Below are 23,022 nucleotides of genomic sequence, written 5' to 3' on the forward strand. Positions count from 1 at the left end.
CTCGGACAAGGGGTCACAGTCACAGGACACGGGTTAGGCCATTTAGAATTGAGATAAGGAGAAACTTCATCACTCAGAGGGTGGTGAACCTGTGGGATTTTCAACCACAAAAGGCTGTGGAGGCCAAGTCACTGATTATATTTAAGAAAGAAATAGATAGATTTCTGGACTCGAAAGGCGCCAAGTGGTATGGGGGGAGCACAGGAGTATGGCATTGAGATAGAGGATCAGCCATTATCATATTGAATGACAGAGCAGGCTCAATGGGCAGAATGACCTACTCCTGCTCCTGTTTTCTACATTTCTAACCCTGTGAACGACAAAATTTCTCCTCATCTCAGTCCTAAATGGTCAATCCCTTAACCTGAGACGGTGCCCCCATGCTCTCGATTCCCCAACCAGAGGAAACAATCTCATTGTCTACCCTGTCAGGCCCATTTCGGAGTCTTGTATGTTTCAAAGAGATCGCCTCTCATTTTTCTAAACTCCATAAAATATAGGTCCAATTTACTCAGCCTCTCATCACAGGACAACACCCTCATTGCAGGGACCAATCGAGTGAATGTTCACTGTACTGCCTCCAATGTAAGTTTATCTTTACTTAAACATGGAGACCAAAATTCACACAGTACTCCAGGTGTGGTCTCACCAAGGTCCAGAGTGACCAACCGTCCTGAATTTTCTGGGACTGTCCTGTACTTTTCGACCCACTTCCCGGGACACGTTGTGTCCTGGATTTTTGCCCTCTCTACAGTTCTACAGACTTTTGGAAGGATTTTCCAATTCCTCCAATGGCGAGCATCGTTGCAAGCAAGACAAGAAAATTTGGAGAGCAGCCAAAAGTCAATTGAAAGTCACGCTGTTTGTTTTGTGCCTGCTCTGGCCACAGTACACTGGTGGCTCAAGTTTGAGTCTGTACAGTGCCCTTCTACCCCAGGTCCCTGGTTTCGCCAGCCATCGCCACCGCCCCTCCAACCCTTGGCTGCTGCCATTGTCTTGCCACCCTGTCAAGGCAAAGTGTCCCATAATTGTTTCACCCAGAGTTGGTCATCCTTCCCACCCTGTACAATTGTAGCAAAACTTCTTTATTCTTGTACTCCATTCCCCTTTCAATAAAGGCCAAGATGCCATTTACCTTCCTAATTGCTTGCAATACCTACATGTTAATTTTCTATGCCCATTGTACGAGCACACCCAAGTCCTTCTGAACATTAACATTTACAAGTTTCACACCTTTTAAAAAATATTCTGCTTTTCTATTCTTACAACCAAATGAATAACTTCACACTTCCCTGCATTACACTCCATCTGCCATCTTGTTGCCCACTCACTTAACCTGCCCATATTTGTTCAATGTCTCTGTTATTTCCTCATTCCCATAATAATTTCTCCTGTCTCTGCTATGTTTATTTTAGCTGCTCTCTTACTTTTTATGTTTGTAAGAGCTCTTACAATCTACAATCCAGCTAGTTTACTCTCATATACTACTACTTCCCTTTTGATCTACTTTTTGGTGGCCCTGAAGTCATCACTGGCTATGACTCACACAAAAGGAATTTCTGGCCTTCAGAACAGCAGCAACCTCGTTATCTCTATAGAGGTGTGAATGCCCCCCTGTGACTGCAGAGATCAAATCCCAAGGAAATGTACAAAGGCCCTTTACATTTTTAAGGCATGGCCCTGGCCAATGGAGATGATCAGTCTGTAAAGACAAAAGGACCCTGAAACCTCTGTTGAACTTATTAATGGGTGAAACATTAACCCTCTCAAGAATCCAGACAAGGGATATACATCCTTTGTCTAACACAAGGTGGAGAAATGGGAGTCGTGTCACATGACACATCTTCCTCCACCCCCCAAGCTGCTAGAACCTGTAATTTGCTTTGAAAAGGGCAGAGTGCCATTTTTCATATAACAGGCAATAGCAGAGAAAGGGCTCTGTCTAGGATTTTGAATACCTGGTTTCCCACCTACACTGTTTTCTACTGGAAGTTCTGAACTTTTGTACTAACGCCTACAAGACTAAATCATCTCTACCTGGAATGTAGACTACCATCATGGAAGTCATTGCTACTGGAAAAGTGAATTACCCATCATCAGCTTCAGCCTGCTAAGCCCTGTGAAATGATACACCATTGGACTTTTGATTCTGGACTCTGGACTCAAGTGAAACAATAATTCTTATTCTGTCTATGGTCTTTGCCCTGTGCTCTTTCTTTCTCTTATCCCTCTTTTATTGTATCAATGTACCGGGGTTATGTAGCGACACCCCATTGAGTGTGTATAAAAGTAAACTAACCCATTTAGTTCACCCATTCTCGGGTGTGTTGTGGGGTTATTAATAGAGAATTGGATCATACCAAAACTGACTGGTTGGGAAAATACGCCACCACATATTGAGAGGGAAATCAAAAATCAAAAACACCTTTCTGTTTGCGGATGGATGGTGAGAGGAGAAATTAGGGCTGTTTAAATTAAACCACTCCCCCTCCTTCCTGTTACAAACCTTATAAACCTTTATTTTAATCTAATAGTATCCTTAACTTCCTCAGTAAGCTACAGATGGATCTTTCTTGCTGAGTGTTTGTTTTTCAATTGAATATATTTTTGTTGAAAATTTTGAATTGTTTCTTTAAATGTTTCCCACTGTTTATTTACAACCATACATTTACTCTATCTACCCAATCAACCATAGCCAGTTCTCCCCTCATACCTATGTAATCGGCATTGTTAAGTTTAAGATTCTGGTTCGTGATTGGAGTATGTTGCTTTCAAACTGAGCATGGAATTTAATTGCATTACAGATCACTAGTTCCCAGCAGATCTTTTACTATGAGGTTACTAATTCACCCTTCCTCAATTACATAGTACCAGTTGTAAAACATCTTTAAGCCCAGTTGATTCCACAATGCATTACTCCAAGATTGTGTCATGAAAATATTCTACAAATTCACCTTCTAGAGCACCCTTGCCAATTTGATTGGTCCAGTCCAAATGAAGATTAAAAACCCCACAATTATTATATTGCCTTTGTTACATGCCCCAAGAATTTCTTTTTTAATGCTCTGTCCAACAGTATAACTATTGTCAAGGGGTTTATAAACACTCCCACCAGCATTTTCTGACTTTTGATATTCCTCATCTCCACCTAGACTGATTCTACTTTATGATTTTCTGAGCCAAGATCCTTCCTCACTAAAGTTCCTTATGTCATCCTTTACTATCAGGGCTACCCCTCCTCCTTACCATTCTGTTGTCTTTTTGAAGCATTGTGTACCCTGGAATATTTATTTCCCAACCTTGGCCACCTTGTAACCATGTCTTTAATGGTGATTCGATCTAAATCATTTACCTCTATTTGTGCCACTAAGTCATCTATGTCATTGTGGATGCTTCACACATTCAGATAAAGAGCCTTTAATTGCATTTTTTTTACTATTAATCCATGCATGAACCTTAGTCACTGATGCAAAATTACTGTTAAACTCTGTCCCCGCCTATCCCACTCTGTTTGCTACACTGTTCTGTTGCCCCAACTTTTCTCTTTGGATTTCTAAGTCTCCCTTCACCTGAAATTTCTTCCCTCCCTGCACCTCCACCACCCTCCCCCCATGTGTTAGTTTAAAGCCCTATACACAGTCCTAGTTCCTAGTTATACAATTCACCAGGACACTGATCACAGTCCGGTTTAAATGCAGCCCATCCCAACGGAACAGCTCTCTCTTTCCTGAGTACTGGTGCCAGTGTCCCATGAATTGCTACATAAATGTCAGTTTCTCTAAGCTCCCTCAGTTGGACAAATTCAGGGTAAACCCTGGTGTCATGATACAAAGTGGACATAAAGTACTCACCTAAAGCCATAGTAAGTATCTGGGTCAACAAGCTCAGGAAACTGGTGCTTTAGCTGAGACTGAACAGTCAGCTTTTCATACCACATCTTACTATCAATGCGAATATCCCAGTGCTTGTTCACCACCAAGAAATCTGTGCTTTGGTATAGAATACACAGGTTGTCTATGCTGGCAGTCTCCATATCACCACGCCATGCAGCATCAGTCCTAAGGAAAGACAGAGAATTGAAGATTACCACATGGCTCCACTACTTTAATGCAAGGGGACTGTTAACTTTAACACAAAAGGAAAATGCTGCGGACATTGGAAATCTGAAATAAAATAAACAGAAAATGCTGGAAATACACAGCAGGTAAGGCAGCCTCTGTGGAGAGAGAAACATGACAAAAACATGAACTCTTTTGTTCCTCTCTCTAAAGATGCTGCCTGATCTGCTGAGTATTTCCAGCATTTTCTGTTTTTATTTCTGTTAACTTTAACATTGGAATAGCTTAAATCTGGTGCTGCCTTTGTGCTGGGGGAAGAGGAAGAGAACAGCTCAGTAGAACCATAGAAAAGTTATGGCAAACAAAGAGGCCATTCAGCTCATCATGTCTGCACTGGCTGAAAAAACAACCAGCTGCCCATTCTAATCCCACTTCCAGCACCCGGTCCATAGCCTTGCAGGTTACAGCACTTCAGGTGGAGATCCAGGTCCCTTTTAAATGAGTTGAGGCTTTCTGGCTCAACCAACAATCCGGGCAGCAAATTCCAGACACATACGAACGTATGGATTAGGAGCGAGAGTAGGCCACTTGGCTCTTTGAGCCTGCTCCACCATTCAATAAGATCATGGCTGAACTGATTTTAACCCTCCATCTACCCCCAATAACATTTCACCCCCTTGTTAATCAAGAATCCATCTGCCTTAAAATATTCAAAGACTTTGCTTCCACTGCCTTTTGAGGACTCACAAATCTGTGCCTGCTGGTAACTGACCTCTCTGCTAGGGGAAGCAAGTCTTCCCTGTCCAGTCTAGACCCTTCATAATTTTGTACGCCTCAAGCAAGTCACCCCTCAGCCTCCAGTGTTCTAAGGAAAACAACCCCAACCTACCCAGTCTTTCCTCAGCTGCAATTTTCCAGCCCTGGCAACAATCTTGTAAATCTCTTTTGTATTCGCTCCAGAGCAAATTATGTCCTTCCTGTAATGTCTGACCAGAATTGTACATAAAATGCCATTGTTTTATACTGTTCCAGCATTACATCCCTGCTTTTGTATTCTATACCTTATCCAATAAAGGAAAGCATTCCATATGCTTTCTTTGCCACCTTATCAACCTATCCTGTCACCTTCAGTGACCTGTGGACATGCACTCCAAGGCCTCTCACTTCCTCTACCTCTCTCAATATCCTCCCTTTTAATGAGTATTCCCTTGCTTTGTTTACCCTCCTAAAATGCATAACCTCACACTTCTTCAGGTTGAATTCCATTTACCAGTTTTCTGCTCACTCAACCAAATCATTGATATCCATTCTGGAGTCTACAGCTAGCCTCTTCACTATCAACTATCAGGCCGATTTTTGTGTCATCTGCAAGTTTCCCAATCATGCCTCCCACATTTAAGTCTAAATTATTATTATATAGCACAAACAGCAGGGGACCCAACACTGAGCCCTGTAAAATGCCATTGGAAACCGCTTTCCAGCCGCTAAAATGTCCACTGATCATTACCCTTTGTTTTCTGTCACTGAGACAATGTTGGATCCAACTCGCCACATTCCCCTGCATCCCATGACCTTTTACTTCTCTGACCAGTCTGCCATGTGGGACCTTGTCAAATACCTTACTAAAATCCATGTAGCCAACATCCACAATACTACCCTCATCAATCCTCCTTAATACTTCCTCAATCCTCCTTAATACTTCCTCAAAAAATTCAATCAAGTTAGTAAGACACGACTTTCCCTTAACAAAACCATGCTGACTATCCCTGATTAATCCGTGCTTTTCTAAATGATAGCTTATTCAGGCTCTCAGAATTGATTATAATAATCTTCCAAACACCGAAGTCAGACTGACCGGCCTATAATTATTTTAACTATCCCTCGCACTCTTTTTAAACAATGGTACAATGTTTGCAGACCTCCAATCCTGTATATTTTTGGGAGGAAGGTTTAAGAGATTTTTTTTCCTGCTCCATTTGTTGTATTTTTGGTCTCTCCATTTGTAACACTATTCCCTAGTCAGTTAAGAAGGCCAGCAATCTGGTCCTAACAATCTTTGCTAATGTCACTCAGTAATCAGCTAAAGGGATCTGGGTGATAGCGGCCTGGACTGAAAATTGCTCTCTTCCTGCGAAGTAGCTGTTTCCTACCTGACATCACCCCATGATGGGGATCCACCAAGTAGTGAGTCAGGAGCATGAATCCTTGCTCATCAGTGTATTTTAGCACTCCAACATAATTCACCCATTCAGCCCAGTATGTACCTGTTGGCCAACATCTGACTCTAATATACAGTAGTTGTTCCAAAGGTGAACCATGCTGTTTCACCTAATAAGTATAGTTATTTTTTTAATTATTATTTTCTTATTATTCTTTTGTTAGTTGCTTTTTGCTCCATTTTCTATAAGCTAGAAAAACCTCAAATATGGGTTAACAAAATAAGCTCTGGCCCAGTTGAGACCTATTTACAAGTCTAACTTCTGAAGGCACTTGGATGACTAGTAGGTAGGTATGCAACAAAACAGCAGAGCTAGCTAAGCTGTATGTCATTTTTGTAATGACCTCCTCCTATTCCAGTATGTTCAAACAAGCCTTGTAAGCACCTTTAGAATCAGCTGTGTGTGTCTACTCTAATCTGAAACACTCCATGGATATAAATGGCACCTATTCCAGATTTATTTAGTTAACTGAATTTAAATTTGGCACTGTCGTGGTGAGATTTGAACTAATCTACTCCAGATCATGAGTCCAGGCCACTGAGTTAGTAGTCTTATATAGTCACTATACTACCACACACGTAATAACATAATAATAATCACCGATGGATAAGGCAGGTTCAACTGATGGAAGGGTTCTGAAGCAGTCCGTGTCCATATGCAGAAAGACTTCGACAATATTCAGGCTTGGACTGATTAGTGACGAGTAATGTTCACACTACACAAGTGCCAGGCAACTATCTTCTCCAAAAAGAAAGAATCTAACCATCTTTCCTTAACATTCAATGACAACGCCATTGCTGGATCCCCCACTATCAACATCCCGGAGGTTACCATTGACCAGAAACTGAACTGGGTCAACCATATAAATACTGTGGCTATGAGGGCAGGTCAGAGGTTTGGAATTCTGTAGAAAGTAACTCACCTCCTGACTCCCCAAAGCCTGACCACCATCTACAAGGCATAAGTCAGGAGTGTGATGGAATACTCCCCATTTGCATGGGTGCAACACTCATGAAGCTTGACACCATCCAGGACAAAGCAGCCCACTTGATTAGAACGCCATCCATCCATCCACCATATTAAGCATTTACTTCCTGCACCACCAACACACAGTGGCAGCAGTGTGTACTATCTACCAGATGCATTGCAGCAACTCACCAAAGCTCCTTCAACAGCACCTTCTAAATCCGTGACCTCTAACATCTAGAAGGACAAGGGCAGCAGTTAGATGGGAACACCACCACCTGGAAGTTCCCCTCCAAGGCACTCGCCATCCTCCAGCTTGGAACCATATCACCATTCCTTCACTGTCACTGGGACAAAATCCTGGAACTTCCTCCCTAACAGCACTGTGGATGTACCTACACCACATGGACTGCAGTGGTTCAAGAAGACAGCTCACCACTACCTTTTCAAGGGCAATTAGAGATGTGCAATAAATGTTGGCCTAACCAGTGATGCCCACATCCCATGAATGATTAAGAAAAAAATTGATTCAGCTTCCTTCCCCATTTGCTGCCCTTGGCAGTACGGTGTCAGACTGGCAGGTGCAGAGGTGCTGGCATAACATCTCAACTGACTGCAGTGTTATTCAGTAGATGATGAATACCATCTGAGCATTTCTGCCCTAACCATTGATCATATTTATCATGTCAGTACGCATATGGTAGCACAGTGGGTATATTACTGGACTAGTAATCTAGAGGCCTGGGCTAATGATATGGAGCATGTGAGTTCAAGTCCAACTACGGAAGCTGGGAAATTTAAATTCAATTAATAAGATAAATCTAGAATAAAAAGTTAGTAACAATAATGGTGACCATGAAGCTACTGGTTTGTTATAGAAACCCATCTGGTTCCCTAAGGTCCTTCAGGAAAGGAAATCTTACCCGGTCTGGCCTATATGTGATTCCAGCCCCACAGAAATGTGGTTAACTCTTAACTGCCCTCTGAAATGGCCCAGCAAACCTCTCAGTTGTATTCAAGACCAATCATCATCACCTTCTCAAGAGCAATTAAGGATGATCAATAAACAATGACCTTACTAGTGACATCCATTTCCCATGAATGAATAAAAAAATTCACTTGTTCTCCATCAATTGGCGAATTAGAACAAGTTGTCAAATTGGGGGAAAAAACAAACAAAAAGGCAAAAAGCACAAAATTGTAGGTGCTGGAATGCTGAAATGATGGAAAATGCTGCAAAGAATCAGCAGATCAGGCAGCATGTGGAGAGGACAGAGAAGTCAATGGGCGGACTTTTCCACCAGTGGGATTTTACGGTCCCACAGAAGTAAATGGACTTTTGAACGGCTCACCACATATTACGCCCCACCTCCCCACCCCTGCCCGCTGCAAAAGGGCTGTAAAAATCCACCCAAAGTTGCAAGTATAGACCATCCAACAAGACTAATAAAAGATAGTTGTAGCTGTGTGGCAAGTCTGATGTACTTCTATCTGTGCTTGTCACTTAACAAGCATGCAGGAGATCTGTGCCACGGTTAGAAGGCTTTGAGTTAACAGGAATTTATCACTTGTAAGCCTTTTTCTCAGCAAATGTTTTTTGTAAGAATATCTCTAATATAGCAACATTTATCAGAACAGTATAAAAAACTGGGATAGTCTTGATTGTTGCTGCTGTTTCTCTTCTTATTCACTTTACCACAACTCTACAATCAGTAAGAAATAATACCCTCCTTAAATGCCTGTTTCTGTCTTCCTCCCTGAATGCATGCAACCCCAAGCCAGGTTTCATTACTGGGTGCAAGCCATACTTAGCAACAAACTCAATAAACATTCATAGAAAAATATCAGTCAAGGAAAATCAGTACAAGCCTGGATGTCAAAACACTTATTTGATTACGTAATTGAAGTTTAAGGTCATAATTAAGATTCAATTGAAATGCCTAGAACAAGTCATTAAAGATGTTACCCTCAGTCAGCCTACTGAGTGATTAAATACATTACTGATTCCAAGCCCTCCAGTGCCATTCTGTAACGGCCTAAGTAACTGTGGTAATCATACTAACATTAATTTTGCAAATTCAGTGCTGCATTGATAATTAGCTGTTCAACTTTTCTGGTGAGGGACTCTGGAACAGCGCAAAAGTGGCAAGAAATTGTGGTAAGGCACACATCACAGCTTAAGTTGCCCACTCCATAATCTGCATTTCTGCACATTAACAATGGTTCACAATACAGATGCACCATTAGTAAGGGTCATGTTTCCTCCAAATTTGGCCCCAATATATTATAATTGGAGAGGGGGGGATCAGAAAAAGCATCTTTATATGATAATTAGGCTTTATAATGCATGCACTGTTTTTCAAATAGTGTTAAAAAATTTTAGTTGGCCTCAATCAGACATTTATATTTCTTTTGCGGTGTATTAAAAATGCAGTTTGCAGGAAAGACTTGGCCCTAGGACAGTGGCCTCATTTTATTAAGTAGAAAGACAACCAACAATGCCCATTCTTCGACAGACTCCAGGTTTCTGATGCAAGTGATGTACAGTATAATCAATGGAAGCATAGAGAGAGTGGCTGTTATAAGAACCCTTTGTACTAAAATGGCAGTGGTATAAAATACAATCTGTTCATTATATAAATAACAAACAGTAACTAAAAACACCAAAAGAGGAGGTGTTAGGCATCTTGAAGAATATTAAGGCGGATAAGTCCCCAGGGCCAGATGGGATCTATCACAGAGTATTGAGGGAGGCAAGGGACGAGATTACTGGGGCCTTGACAGAAATCTTTGAATCCTCACGGCTATGGGTGAGGTCCCAGAGGACTGGAGAATGGCCAATGTTATTCCATTGTTTAAGAGGGGTAACAGGGATAATCCAGGAAATTACAGGCCGGTGAGCCTTACGTCAGTGGTAGGGAAATTATTGGAGAAGATTCTTCGTGACAGGATTTACTACCATTTGGAAGCAAATGACGTATTAGTGAGAGGCAGCATGGTTTTGTGAAGGGGAGGTCGTGTCTCACTAACTTGATCGAGTTTTTCGAGGAAGTGACAAAGATGATCAACGATGCTATTATGCATGGATTTCAGTAAGGCCTTTGACAAGGTCCCTCATGGTAGACTGGTACAGAAGGTAAAGTCGCACGAGATCAGAGGTGAGCTGGCAAGATGGATACAGAATTGGCTTGGTCACAGAAGTCAGAGGGTAGCAGTGGAAGGGTGCTTTTCTGAATGGAGAGCTGTGACTAGCGGAGTTCCGCAGGGATCAATGCTGGGATCTTTGCTGTTTGTAGTATACATAAATGATTTGGAGGAAAATGTAACTGGGCTAATTAGTAAGTTTGCAGACGACACTAAGGTTGGAGGAGTTGCAGATAGTGAAGAGGATTGTCAAATGATACAACGGGACACGGATCAGTTGGAGACTTGGGCGGAGAAATGGCAGATGGAGTTTAATATGGACAAATGCGAGGTAATGCATTTTGGAAGGTCTAATACAGGCAGGAATTATACAGTAAATGGCAGAACCCTTAAGTACATTGACGGGCAGAGGGATCTGGGTGTACAGGTCCACAGGTCACTGAAAGTGGCAACACAGGTGGATAAGGTAGTCAGGAGGGCATATGGCATGCTTGCCTTCATTGGCAGGGGTATTGAGTATAAAAGCTGGGAAGTCATGCTGCAGCTATATAGAACCTTGGTTAGGCCACACTTGGAATATTGCGTGCAATTCTGATCACCACATTACCAGAAGGATATGGAGGCGTTGGAGAGGGTGCAGAGGAGGTTTACCAGAATGGTGCCTGGTCTGGAGGTTATTAGCTATGAGGAGAGGTTGGAGAAACTCAGATTGTTCTCACAAGAGCGACAGAGATTGAGGGGCGACTTGACAGAAGTTTACAAAATTATGAGTGGCATGGACAGAGTAGATAGTCAGAAGCTTTTTCCCAGGGTGGAAGAGTCAATTACTAGGGGACATAGATTTAAGGTGAAAGGAGAAAACTGTAGAGATGTGCGGGGCAAGTTTTTTAGGACAGAGGGTAGTGAGTGTCTGGAATTCGCTGCCAGAGGAGGTGGTGGAAGCAGGTACGATAGTGGTGTTTAAGAGGCAGCTTGACAAATACATGAATAGGATGGGAATAGAGGGATATGGATCCCGAAATGCAAAATGTTTTAGTTGACAGGTAATATGATCGGCGCAGGCTTGAAGGGCCGAAGGGCCTGTTCCTGAGCTGTACTTTTCTTTGTTCTTTGGCACCTCAGCACATCCACATACACACATACATTACCTGCAATGAGGCCTCACTCACACCTTCCACACCACTGAAACGGCTCTGATCAAAATCACAAAGGTGTTGACTGTGACCATGGTAAACTACCCTCCTCATCTTTCTTTACCTCTCTACAGCCTTAGAAATGAGTGACACAATTCTCCTGCAATATCTTTCTGCTATCCAGCTGAATTGGATTGACATTGTTTTAATTCACTCTTGCTTATTTAGTTCTAGTCAGAGGATCTCCTGCAATGGCTTCTATTCCTGCCCCTGCTCCATCACCTCTATTGTCCCTCAACGATCTGTGCTTGGCCCCCCTCCTATTTCTCATCTTTATTCTGTCCCTTGACAGCATCATTGCAGGGTTCCACGTTTATGCTAACAAACACCCAGCTCTACCTCACTACCACCTCTTGATTCTTTCAATGTCTGCATTGTCTGACTGTTTGTCAGACATCCAAAGTTCTTTCTAACTTCTATTTGTGGGCATAGCCAACTTGTTGAACTGCATGGTACCTTTAAGATTAACATTTAGCATGCATGCATTTTAAAGGGAAAGGTGCTTAATCATAACCTGCTTGTTGAACAGCACATTTCAAATACTGTGCAGCTTTTGAGCTTAGAGGAATGCATCACTGTCATTCGGTTCTGAATGAGCTGAAATTTTCTCCAACTAAACAACGGGCAGGTTGAAGCCTTCATCATTTCCCCCTCTGTCATGAACTCCATTCCCTAGCTATTGATTTGATTCCTGTCCCCAGCCACTGTCTACCACTGAACTGGATTGTTTTCAACCTGGACCGTGAGCCTATCTACTGACCCCATATCCTCTCCATCACCGAGAACAAATATTTCCACCTCCATAATGCCACTCCATTCCGCTCCTGCCTTAGCTCATCTGCTACTGATATCTTCAGCAATGCGTTTGTTACCTCTAGACTCGACTATGCCGGTGCTCCCTTAGTTAGAATCAAATCTCTCTCTAAACCTGAGCTCATCCAAAACTCTGCCGTTCATATCTTAAACCACATTGACTTCAGTTCACCCATTTATCCTACTGCTTGCTGACTGACACTGACTGCCAGTCCAGGAACTCCTCGATTTTAAAGTTCTCATCTTGTTTTCAAATCCCTCCTCAACATTGTACTTCCTACAACCCTCCAGGATCTCCAGGATCTCTGCGCTGCCCTGCATCCAGTCTCTAGCCTATTTGTGACTTCCATTGCCCACCAGCGGTGGCCATGCCTTCCCTCCATAAACCTCTCTTCCTTTAAAACATTCCTTAAAACCTACCTCCAAGACCAAGCTTTTGGTCATTAGTCCTGATATCCTTTTCTCTGACCTGGTGTCGATTTTAATCTGACGATCACACCAGTCAGACGCCTTTCCACCCGCTAAAGGCACTATATAAATGCAGCTTGTTGTTCCCTGTTGTCCCAACGCAGCCAAAGTTAAGTGGGGGAGCCAATGGGAGAGGGCCTTCCGCCTCATCTCCTGTGATTGGCGTCCCGATGGACCAATAATAACACCAGAATGGATTAGGAGGCGGGGCTTCTGCCGGGCGCTGACGTCACGACTGACCCCCCATTCGGAAGTGTTTCCGGGGTTTTGGCGGGAAATTTGGGGATGGAGGGCGAGTGGGACTGGGAGGAGGAGGAAGAGGGTCACTTTCAGGATCTGTTTGCTGATGAACTGGAGGCCTTGGCCCAAATACATGAACCAACTCATGGTAATGTAACCCGGAATGGCCCATTGAATATCCCGCTCCGAACCGCTTTCACTGTCCCGGACCTTTCCCACCTCCCCGTCCCTGCGGCCGGTGAGGACCCGCTCCCTCAAGCCCATGGTCCCGGTTAGAAGCAAATCATGGTCTTTTTTAATTCCTTGGTGCAATGTGGTGTCGCTACACCAACATTTGTTCACCATCCCTAATTGCCCTTGAGAAGGTGGTGGTGAGCTGCCTTCTTGAACCGCTGCAGTCCATGCTGTGTAGGTGCACCCACAGTGCTGTTTAGGGAGGGAGCTCCAGGATTTTGACCCAGCGACAGTATCCTAGGTGGCAGCGATCATGGGTTTGGAGGGTGCTGTCAAAGGAGCCTTGGCGAGTTGCTGCAGTGCAACTTGTAGATGGTACACACTGTGCGTTGGTGGTGGAGGGAGTGAATGTTTAAGGTGATGAATTGGGTGCTAGTCAAGCCGGCTGCTAGTCGAGCTTCTTGAGTGTTGTTGGAGCTGCACTCAACCAAGCAAGTAGGAAATATTTCATCATACTCCTGAATTGTGCCATGTAGATGTTGGGCAGCTTTTGAGAGTCAGGAATGGAGTTGCTCACTGCAGAATTCCCAGCCTTTCTCCTGCTCTTGTAGCTATTGCGTTTACATGATTGGTCCAGTTAAATGCTTGATCAGTTGTAATGCCCAGAATGTTGATGGTATGGGATTCAGCAATGATAATGCCATTGAATGTCATGAGGAGATGGTTAGATTCTCTCTTGTTGGGAGATGGTCATTGCCTGGCACGTGTGTGGTATGTATATTATTTCCATTTGTCAGGGCAGCAGGAATGTTATCCAAATCTTGCTGCATGCAGGCAAGGACTGCTTTATTATCTGAAAATCTGCAAATGTTATTGAACACTAACTATAAGTGAACATTTCTGACTTAGTTGGGCTGAGGAACTCCTGCTGCAATGTCCTAGGACCTGCTCTTTGTCCCCTTTCAAACTCCAGCTTGTTGCTGTTATCCCAGTGTGAAGCTCTACTTGTGTTTGAGCACTATATAAAGATCTGCCTATTCAGGCTGTCTGCCATTCTAAAGTTCAACTACTTTTAAAATTGTTTCAATGTATGGTTGCTAAATTTGCTGACGACACAAAACAAGAGATAGGAAAGTAAGTTGTGAAGTGGAATAAGGGGTCTGCAAAGAGATATAGATAGGCTAAGTGAGGGCAAAAATTTGGCAGATGGAGTATAATGTTGGAAATTGTGAACTTGTTCACTTTGGTAAGAATAGAAGAGCAGCATATTTTTTAAATGGAAATAGATTGAAGAAATCTGGTACAGAGGGATCTGGATGTCCTGATATATGACTCATAAAATGCTTGTATGCAAGTGTTGAGGAAGCAAGTGGAATGTTGGCATTTATTGCAAGTGAAACTGAATATAAATGTAGGGAGGTTTTACCACAGTTGTACCACATCTAGAGTACTGTGTACAGTTTTGGTCTCCTTATTTAAGAAAAGATATTAAATCATTGGAAGCAGTTCCGAGTAGGGTCACTTGAGTGAGATCTGGGATTGGGGTGGTAGGTGGGGGAGCATGCTATCTTATGAGCAAAGGTTGGGCAGGCTGGGTCTATACCCATTGGAGTTTAGAAGATTGAGAGGTGATCTGATTGAAACATAAAAAGATCCTCAGGGAACTTGACAGAGCAGATGCTGAAAGGATATTTTCTCTTATGGAAGAGACTAGAACTAGGGGATACAGTTTAAAAATAAGGGACCTCCCATTTAAGACGGAGATAAGGAGAATTTTTTTCTCTGAGGGTTGTAAATCTTTGGATCTCTCTTCCTGGAGAGCGGTGGAGGCAGGGTCATTGAATATTTTTAAGGCAGAGATAGACATCTTTTGACTCCCTTGTTAGTCAAGAATCTATCAGTAGATGGAATGTGGAGTTGAGGCCACAATCAGATCAGCCATGATCTAATTGAACAGCAGAGCAGGCTTGAGGAGCCGAATGCTTACTCCTCTTGGTTGATATGTTCATATATATTCATATGTTTCACTTTAATAGGTATTCTAAGAGTATTTAAAAGTAGCGATGGTCTTAAATTCTTTCTGCTTCATCCATGCATTTTTGACTTGTTGCCCTTGAGTAAGACTCGACTCTGCTCTTCCATTCAATAAGATGATGGCACTACTCTTGTCCATGTGGCACTGTCCACACCAAGAGCCCATTACTCTCGCTTAGGGCGGGGAGGCAGCTCCCCAGTCTGCCGGAACAGGAATCAAACCTGTGCTTTTGGCATTATCCTGAGCCGCACATGGGCCATCTTTCCAACTGGCCAAAGATCTGTCTAACTAAGCCTTGAATGTATTCAATGGCCCAGCATCCACTACTATCTGGTTAGACCATTCCAAGGATGAAAGATACTCTGAGAGAAGAAATTCTTCAAGTTCAATCTGCTCAACCTTTCCTCATAAGACAAGCCCTTCATCCAAGTGAATCTTCTCGAACTGCTTCCAATGCAAGTATATTCCTCCAAAACTGTAAAGAGTACTCTGTGTAGTCTCACCAATGCCTTATAGCAAGACTCCCTTACGTTTAGTCCACCTCTCCTGCCAGCCATGGGCTTTTGAAGGGGCGGTGGGTGAATGGTTGGTGTGGCATTAATATTGAGACCATTTTGTCTCTGTTCCTTTTGGCAGAGTTGTTGATTGGTCCTTGTGTGCAAGATAGAAATGGACTAGAATGGGAGCAAGAAATGTTAGGAATTATTTATGTTTTAGTTCTGATGAAGATTTTGCACCTGCAACATTAACTCGTCTTCACTGATGCTGACTGACCTGCTATGTATTTCCAGAATTTCTGTTCCATTTTTTCACATTTGCAGATTTCCCCTAGTTCTTACATTGCCCTAAGTTTTATTTTTGCTCTAACCTCTTCCTCTCTTTCTGTCAACATTTTTAGGGAAAAGTCCCAGACCTTGCTATAATAAGTTTTGGTACGTTATCTATTTATAGGTTGTGGGTGCATCAGTGCTGAACCTGGAATAGGTAGTCCAGTATGTTTGATACTGTAGGCCACTGAGCACACAAAGTGATAATTTCAACTGGCTTTCAACAGATCCCAATATAGTATGGAGCCTGTGGTGGAATTATTCATCTAATCTATTTAAATGTCTGAGAACATTTTTGTATTTTGTGTACCCATGTGGAGACTAGATGAACAATGTAATAGGAAAGGCTACCACCCTACAAATATGATGACAGCAATGCTTTTACAGACCTGCGCCCCAATTGCTGACAGCGGACATAGCTAGCTAAAAGTAAAATACTACGGATGCTGGAAATCTGAAACAAAAACAGAAAATGCTGGAAAATTCATCAGGCCTAATAGCATCTGTGGAGAGAAAAAACAGAGTTAATGTTTTGAGTCCATATGACTCTTCTTCATTAGCTAGATATTGTCTTAAGTAACTGATCAAGGCAGGATACACGTGGAAGGAGAGTGCAGCCTGCAAAGGAAGAACTGTGCAGCCATATTGAAGTCCCGATTTCTAATTAATATAAAAAATTCCCCCATCCCTCTGTCCATTGTGCAACTTTCTGCTCAAAACATTCAGTGGAAATCTTTGTGCAGTTTTATTACTGCAAGGTCCTTGCACTTGTTCTTATCCCACTGGGAGGTCTTACCCCAAATAGGAGATTGTTGGCTAGTGGCAGTTAGTATTTCTAGCATTTTGTCAAGGAAAGATCAGCTTAAAATTATTTGGTTCATATGATTAAGTGAGTCTCTGAACCATCCCGATGAGGAGGAACACAGGCTCAATCCCTTGTTTGTGCTGAGTTACCTTATTTCAACCGTGGTGACGCTTGACTTGGCCTGCGTTAGGGATGGGGTGAAATGTTCGAGGGTAAATGTTTCTAAACCTATATCCTGGAACTCCTGCTAGAAGTGTGCATGTTGTTAGATGAGGCCAAGGATTGGGTTTGGCTTTGATGGTCCCTCTGGTTATATAAACTGCCAACACTAGGCCAAACCGAGACATGATTAATGGCTGGATAAAAACAAAGTACTGAGGATGCTGGAAATTTGAAATAAAAACAGGAAATGCTGGAAAAACTCAGCAGGTCTGACAGCATCTGTGGAGAGAGAAACAGAGTGATTCAAGGCCATTCGTGTGAAGTGCTAGCGGGTGATCAACATACCTGACCTACATTGGGTAACCTTGGTTAAAACTCCAGCAAATCGATGAGTTCTTGCTAAGTTGTTCAAACCCCAGGCATGCAGCTAAGTAGCTGCTAATTAAACACAGATTGCAATGTATAGTAGGTGCAGGAACTTGTGAATCCCAAAACAGCCCCTCCATCTTGCAGAAATTCCTGAGTCAGCAGATCAGATTTTTCCTCATTTTAAAATGTAGTGTGCATGCTGAAGAAAATTGTTCATTCTGAATTTTTAACAGGACAGATCAGGAGGATTATGCTAGCTGCCCTCCTTTTAAAGGCCCATACAAAAATGGCACCTGGAACAACCCACGAGTTTTCTAATACTTTTATTATGAGTTGTCCAAGCAGCTGTCACAAAACAATGCTATATTTATAATGGTGTAGGACTCTTAACCAGGGGGTCTCACTGCCTCTAAGGTCCTCACCCTGTACTTGGTATCAATGACACAAAACAAACTATGGATACAATTTCCACTTCATGTGGAAAGCCTTTATTAACCCACTAAGCAATAGTATATACTTGCAACACCAGATGCTCAGTAAGACCTGTGTGCAGGAGCTCCTCCGCAGGTGGTCGGTCTGCTGAATGAATTCCTCCACACAATGACTTTTTTTTTGGAAAGATATACTTTATTCATAAAATATCTGAAAGAACATTTCAAAATGACCACAAGAAATGCAATCATGTTCAAGTTTTCCACAAAGATCATGAGGTGCTTCAATACGGTAAATGAACATTACAGACAGTGCAATGGTATCTAAGTTATCTACATAGATCATATTGCACTCTGAGGTGCTTCAGTACAATTGTGATGTATGTAGTATTCACTGCATACATTCGATGTGAGTCATACAGCCCGAGGGGTCTGTACAATTCCCAGCCCCTCGGTGCACTGTGGCTGAAAGGTCTTAGACAGCGACCTTTCCCCATTGCGCCTTTGTGGTGGCTGCCCCAAGCTTTAGTGCATCCCTCAGCACATAGTGCTGGACCTTGGAATGTGCCAGTCTGCAACACTCAGTCGGGGACAACTCTTTGCACTGGAAGATCAACAAGTTCCAGGCAGACTAAAGAACGTCTTTCACTGAGTTGATGATCCTCTAGCTGCAGTTGATGTTTATCTCAGTGTGTGTCCCTGGGAACAGTGTAGAGCATAGAGTCTTATGTCACAGAACTGCTCTGGATGAACCTCGACAAAAATCACTGCATCTTTCTCCAGACTTTCTTTGCAAAGGCACATTCCACAAGGAGGTGAACAATGGTCTCTTCCCCACCACAGCCACTTCAAGGGCAACGTGTGGAGGGGGTACTTCCGGTGACTGACCAACTCACACTCCCTGTTTGCAGCCCTGATGTCCTTGGGAGCTGTGACTATACCCTTTCTGACCCTGGTCTTTCGGCATATAAGGTAATGTCTTAAGTAGAGTCATCTGAGTGGATTATCAACTCCACTCTGGCCATGCAAAGACCACCTGTATATGGTCATTTCCTGCTCTCAGCAGGGGTTGCTTCCAGGTACCTTCAAGCAATGGATGTGATTTCTGTATCTAGGTAAGGCAGGAGGAAAGCCATTCACACGTGCTTGAGATCACTATCTAGGTCCGTTTCTGTAATCAGGTTGTCTGATGGTTAAACACCACCCCTTGGGATGTTCTGACACATGGATCTCTGTATCCTTGTGCAATCTTTATTTTTTAAAAAGGTCCATATAAGCTTCAGAGTTGATGTTTTTGATCAAAAATCTTCTCCCTTCGTCCTATGTCCTCTACACTCCATGCTCCTGCCACCCGGTTTGGAGCTCAGGACGTTGGTGCATCTCACAACTGGTTACATTTTGACACAATTATAAAAAATAATACATATTAAAAAGAAACAAAGGGAGGCCTTAACTGCATCGCAGAAATAAACAAAATATCAAAATGCCTTACATTGTGATGTGCTTTGTTTTGTACTTTTTGTGAAAAAAGAGCTTAAGAGATCACGTTTATTCTGCTACTTAGAACATTAGCTGATTTTTAAAAATAACTTAATTGACATGGAGCACAGGGGAATTGCCTTATAAATGTAAATCTTCGGAAAGTCCATATGGTGTTGTCCACGGGTGGGCGATGTGAGGGCAGCCAGACTGAACATGCTTTCTAATTCCCTTATTACCCTATCTTATAGAGAAAGTATCTGACTTCCTCTCTATGTTTCACCTAATGTCCTTGTACATGTTTCCATGTTGGCAGTTGCTGGCATTTGTTCTCCTCTCTGACCCCTCCTTACTGTGTCATGGCATCCCAAGATTTAATTCTGTGTGATCTGCCAGCACCAAAGCTTTTGACACGGGCTAAACTGCACCCTCCTATCACTCCGACACACAGAAACATTTCAGCAGCCCCTCATTCCTCCACAATATATTGATGATCCACCAGCACTAATTTATTACATGCATAGACCCCTCCAAATCTTCACTGTAGCCCCCTCAGCCTCTCCAATCAGCAATATTTTGATGCCTTAGATTAGCATCACCCTTTTACCACTCTTAACGCCATATGTCACCGAGTTTTTCTGTCTCTTCCCGACAGATGAAAAGTTCTCCAGTGCATTTAAGCAATCCAAGTTTCGACACGGCAAGCCCACTTTTGAAGAAGCCCTTGCAGCAGGGGACAACTTCACCAGGAATGGCCCAAGTGTCAAGGCCCAGGCTCAGGAACCCACAAAGCAGCAGGACATCGTGGGGAGCAGTGTTGCTAGGAAACGAAATGTTGATGCCCTCCGTTCACCTGAGGAAGTGGAATTCCCTGACCATCTGCTGCACCAGGATCAAGAGCAAGAAATGAGTACGTTAGTTTGCTACATGAAGCAGGGGACAATAGCATGCTCCCAATTCCCTCTACAGTCACTGTTTTTTGCTATGATTTATGGTGATAAACAATATTTAATTACAGCCTTGAGTGCAATATCAGAATTGTATTAGACTGGTCAGAATTAATCAGTAGATGCTGAAAAGAAACGGTAGACTTAACAAAATTTGTGCTGCCAGCATAGAACTCCATGCTTCAGGAGTGCAATCCAGTAATTTGTGGGAAGAGATCAGTAGGATTTTCTGTTATTGAAAATCCAGGAAGTGCACTGACCTTTGCCTAAACTCCTGGCACTCCATGCTGTGCTCAGTGGCGATACATTTCTATGATCAACCCTGAATAAATTATCTTTTCACATTATTTGGATTGAGAGTGAGAGGGGAATGAAATTTCTTGACAAGTGGTAGAATATATCCTTTCCAAAATCAATGGCCTATTGTGGGTGTGTCCAATCAATGGAGGGGGTGGGGTGGGGGAACAGAGTAATCAACTGAGGTTCTAGTTCATGATCATTATCCAACGGCTTAGACTGGAAGTTGTGTGCATGTCGGGTGAGGAGTCAGATCAGGCTTCACAGTGATCTGTTTCTCACAACCATGTAGCCTAGATTCTCATGTCTAGGTCTAGGTTTACAAAGGAAGAATGGCCACTCTTGGTTGGATGGCCTTTCTCCAGTGAACCGTCACCTCCACATGAATAACCTTTAGGCATGTAAGTCAGATATTAGAAGACAGATGAAAAGTGCCACGTTAACATCACAAGGTGAATTTGAATGAGGAAGGCCACTAGGCTCTTCCTTCCAGAATACCAACCTGCCCATGTTTCCAATTCAGCATATTGCTATCTCTTAAATGAGTCCAGTACTATGGCCTTACCCACCTTTCCCTATGTAGCACCAGCTTTTTATACCCACTGTTCTTTACTAATAAGGTTTTAGCATTAAGAAGACTTTAATACATATAGGTGTCCAGGGAGCAGAAGGAATATTTATGTTTTTAAATACAGGTTAAAATAAAGTGCTGGATTTTGATTAACTTTTAATGGAAAGAAGAAAAGAAGAAATTGCAGTTGTGTAGTGTATTTTATGATCTCAAGATGTCTCAAAATGCTTTATAGTCAGTGAAATGCTTTTTTGAAGTCTGGTCACAGTTGTACTATAGGAAACAGAACTAGCAACCATATCTTAAGACTGAGACAAGCTTCAGACCTCAGTGTTATGCTCACAAGTATTGCCCCCAACCTCATGCAACATTATTTATGCATCATTAATATGTCAAATTGGGTTTCTCAGTAACTTCTTTAATCTCAGCAACTCCCAGGCACAAGAGGCCCAGGCTAGGTGCCATGAAGAAACTGGATTTTATGTCACAGCTCAGCTCAGAGGAGCCTCCTCCACCAGAAGATGACATCACGCCACCCTCATCACCTGAAGACTTCTCCCAGAGCCAATACCCCAGGTAGGCCATGAATGAACAATCTGTAGTCCTCCTTTATTCCCTCTTGCCTTGAAATTGGAACTACCGCATTCCATATTTTCCAGTCTTTGCAGTTAGATTGCATCAGCTTCTGGTGTTAATCCAGACTATTTCATCACACGAACTAGCTGCATTCTCCTCATCTATTATCACCCCTTCCGGAGAGTGACAAACTCAAAAATATTCACTGTGACTCCTCAATAACATGCTCTCTTGTAAATCTATATTCAGCCTCATCATATCTCTGTTCCCTGTGCTAGTTTAGAGACCTTGTTAATCTTTCCTCTTAGTCACTAATTTCCAGCATAGGACAGTCACTAATTTCCAGCATAGGACAGTAATTTTACAGAGAAAATTGTAACACTCACTGGGGGCTTGTGTTTAGTTTGGTATTGTTGTCATAAGTGTTTTGTACAATATAGGAATATAGTACCTAGATCTATTTTTTAAAATTCATTCTCAGGATGTGGCAGGCTGCTGCTGAGGCCAGCATTTGTTGCCCTTGAGAAGATGGTTCCAGAGATAGGAGTTCAAATCCCAATAAAGCAGTTGAGGCTTTTAAGTTCAATTAGTTAAATAAAAAGTCTGGAATTAAAAACCAGTATCACTAATGATGGCCTTGAAACCACCAGATGGTCAAAAAAACCCATCTGGTTCATTTTTGCCCCTTTGGGAAGGAAATCTGCCATCCGTACCTGGTCTGGCCTATATGTGACTTCTGACCCACAGCAATGTGGTTGACTCTTAACTGTGGCCTGTGAAATGGCCTAACAAGCCCCTCAGTTGTATCAAGCAGCTACGTACCACCCTGCGTCAAACAGGGGGGCGCACCACTCAGCGTCAAACGGGGGCGCGCGGCCCAGCGTCAAACAGGGGTGCGCGCGGCCCAGCGTCAAACAGAGGTGCGCACGGCCCAGTGTCAAACGGGGGGGCGCGCCGCCCAGCGTCAAACGGGGGGGGGGGGCGCGCGGCCCAGCATCAAACATGACTAATGTGTGCCCAACCCAGTCAACCCTGTAAAATCCTCCTCATAGCATCTGGGGCCTTGTGCCAAAATTGGAAGAGCTGTCCACAGAAACCTGACATATTGATACACTCAGAATTATGTAGGAGTTCCCCTTATCCCTCAGAGACCCTCTCCACACCGAAGTTAATGACAGCAGATTCACGTGTGTATGACTTGAACAGAATGTCCAGCGAGACAGGTTCGTTCTGATAATTCACAATTGT

General features: G+C 42.9%; 2 protein-coding genes across 3 annotated transcripts in view; one reads left to right on the forward strand and one right to left on the reverse strand.

The window, feature by feature from the left end:
• rpusd1 (RNA pseudouridine synthase domain containing 1) overlaps window positions 1-12,996 on the reverse strand; it is a 40,814-nt gene extending 27,818 nt beyond the window's left edge. Inside the window, exons 1-2 of the mRNA XM_041205823.1 lie at window positions 12,814-12,996; window positions 3,852-4,058 (exon numbers count right to left, since the gene is read on the reverse strand). Of these exons, the coding sequence (XP_041061757.1) occupies window positions 3,852-4,033 (182 nt within the window). The 5' untranslated portion in view covers window positions 4,034-4,058; window positions 12,814-12,996. The remainder of the gene's footprint in view (window positions 1-3,851; window positions 4,059-12,813) is intronic.
• A 132-nt stretch (window positions 12,997-13,128) lies between these two features.
• The window catches only part of chtf18 (CTF18, chromosome transmission fidelity factor 18 homolog (S. cerevisiae)), a 101,125-nt gene continuing 91,231 nt past the window's right edge, over window positions 13,129-23,022 (forward strand). For both annotated transcript variants that reach the window (XM_041207446.1, XM_041207447.1), the window contains exons 1-3: window positions 13,129-13,249; window positions 20,039-20,293; window positions 21,627-21,774. In XM_041207446.1, the coding sequence (XP_041063380.1) occupies window positions 13,147-13,249; window positions 20,039-20,293; window positions 21,627-21,774 (506 nt within the window). In that variant the 5' untranslated portion in view covers window positions 13,129-13,146. The remainder of the gene's footprint in view (window positions 13,250-20,038; window positions 20,294-21,626; window positions 21,775-23,022) is intronic.

This window comes from Carcharodon carcharias, chromosome 15 (assembly GCF_017639515.1).
Source record: "Carcharodon carcharias isolate sCarCar2 chromosome 15, sCarCar2.pri, whole genome shotgun sequence".
Lineage (NCBI taxonomy): Eukaryota > Metazoa > Chordata > Chondrichthyes > Lamniformes > Lamnidae > Carcharodon > Carcharodon carcharias.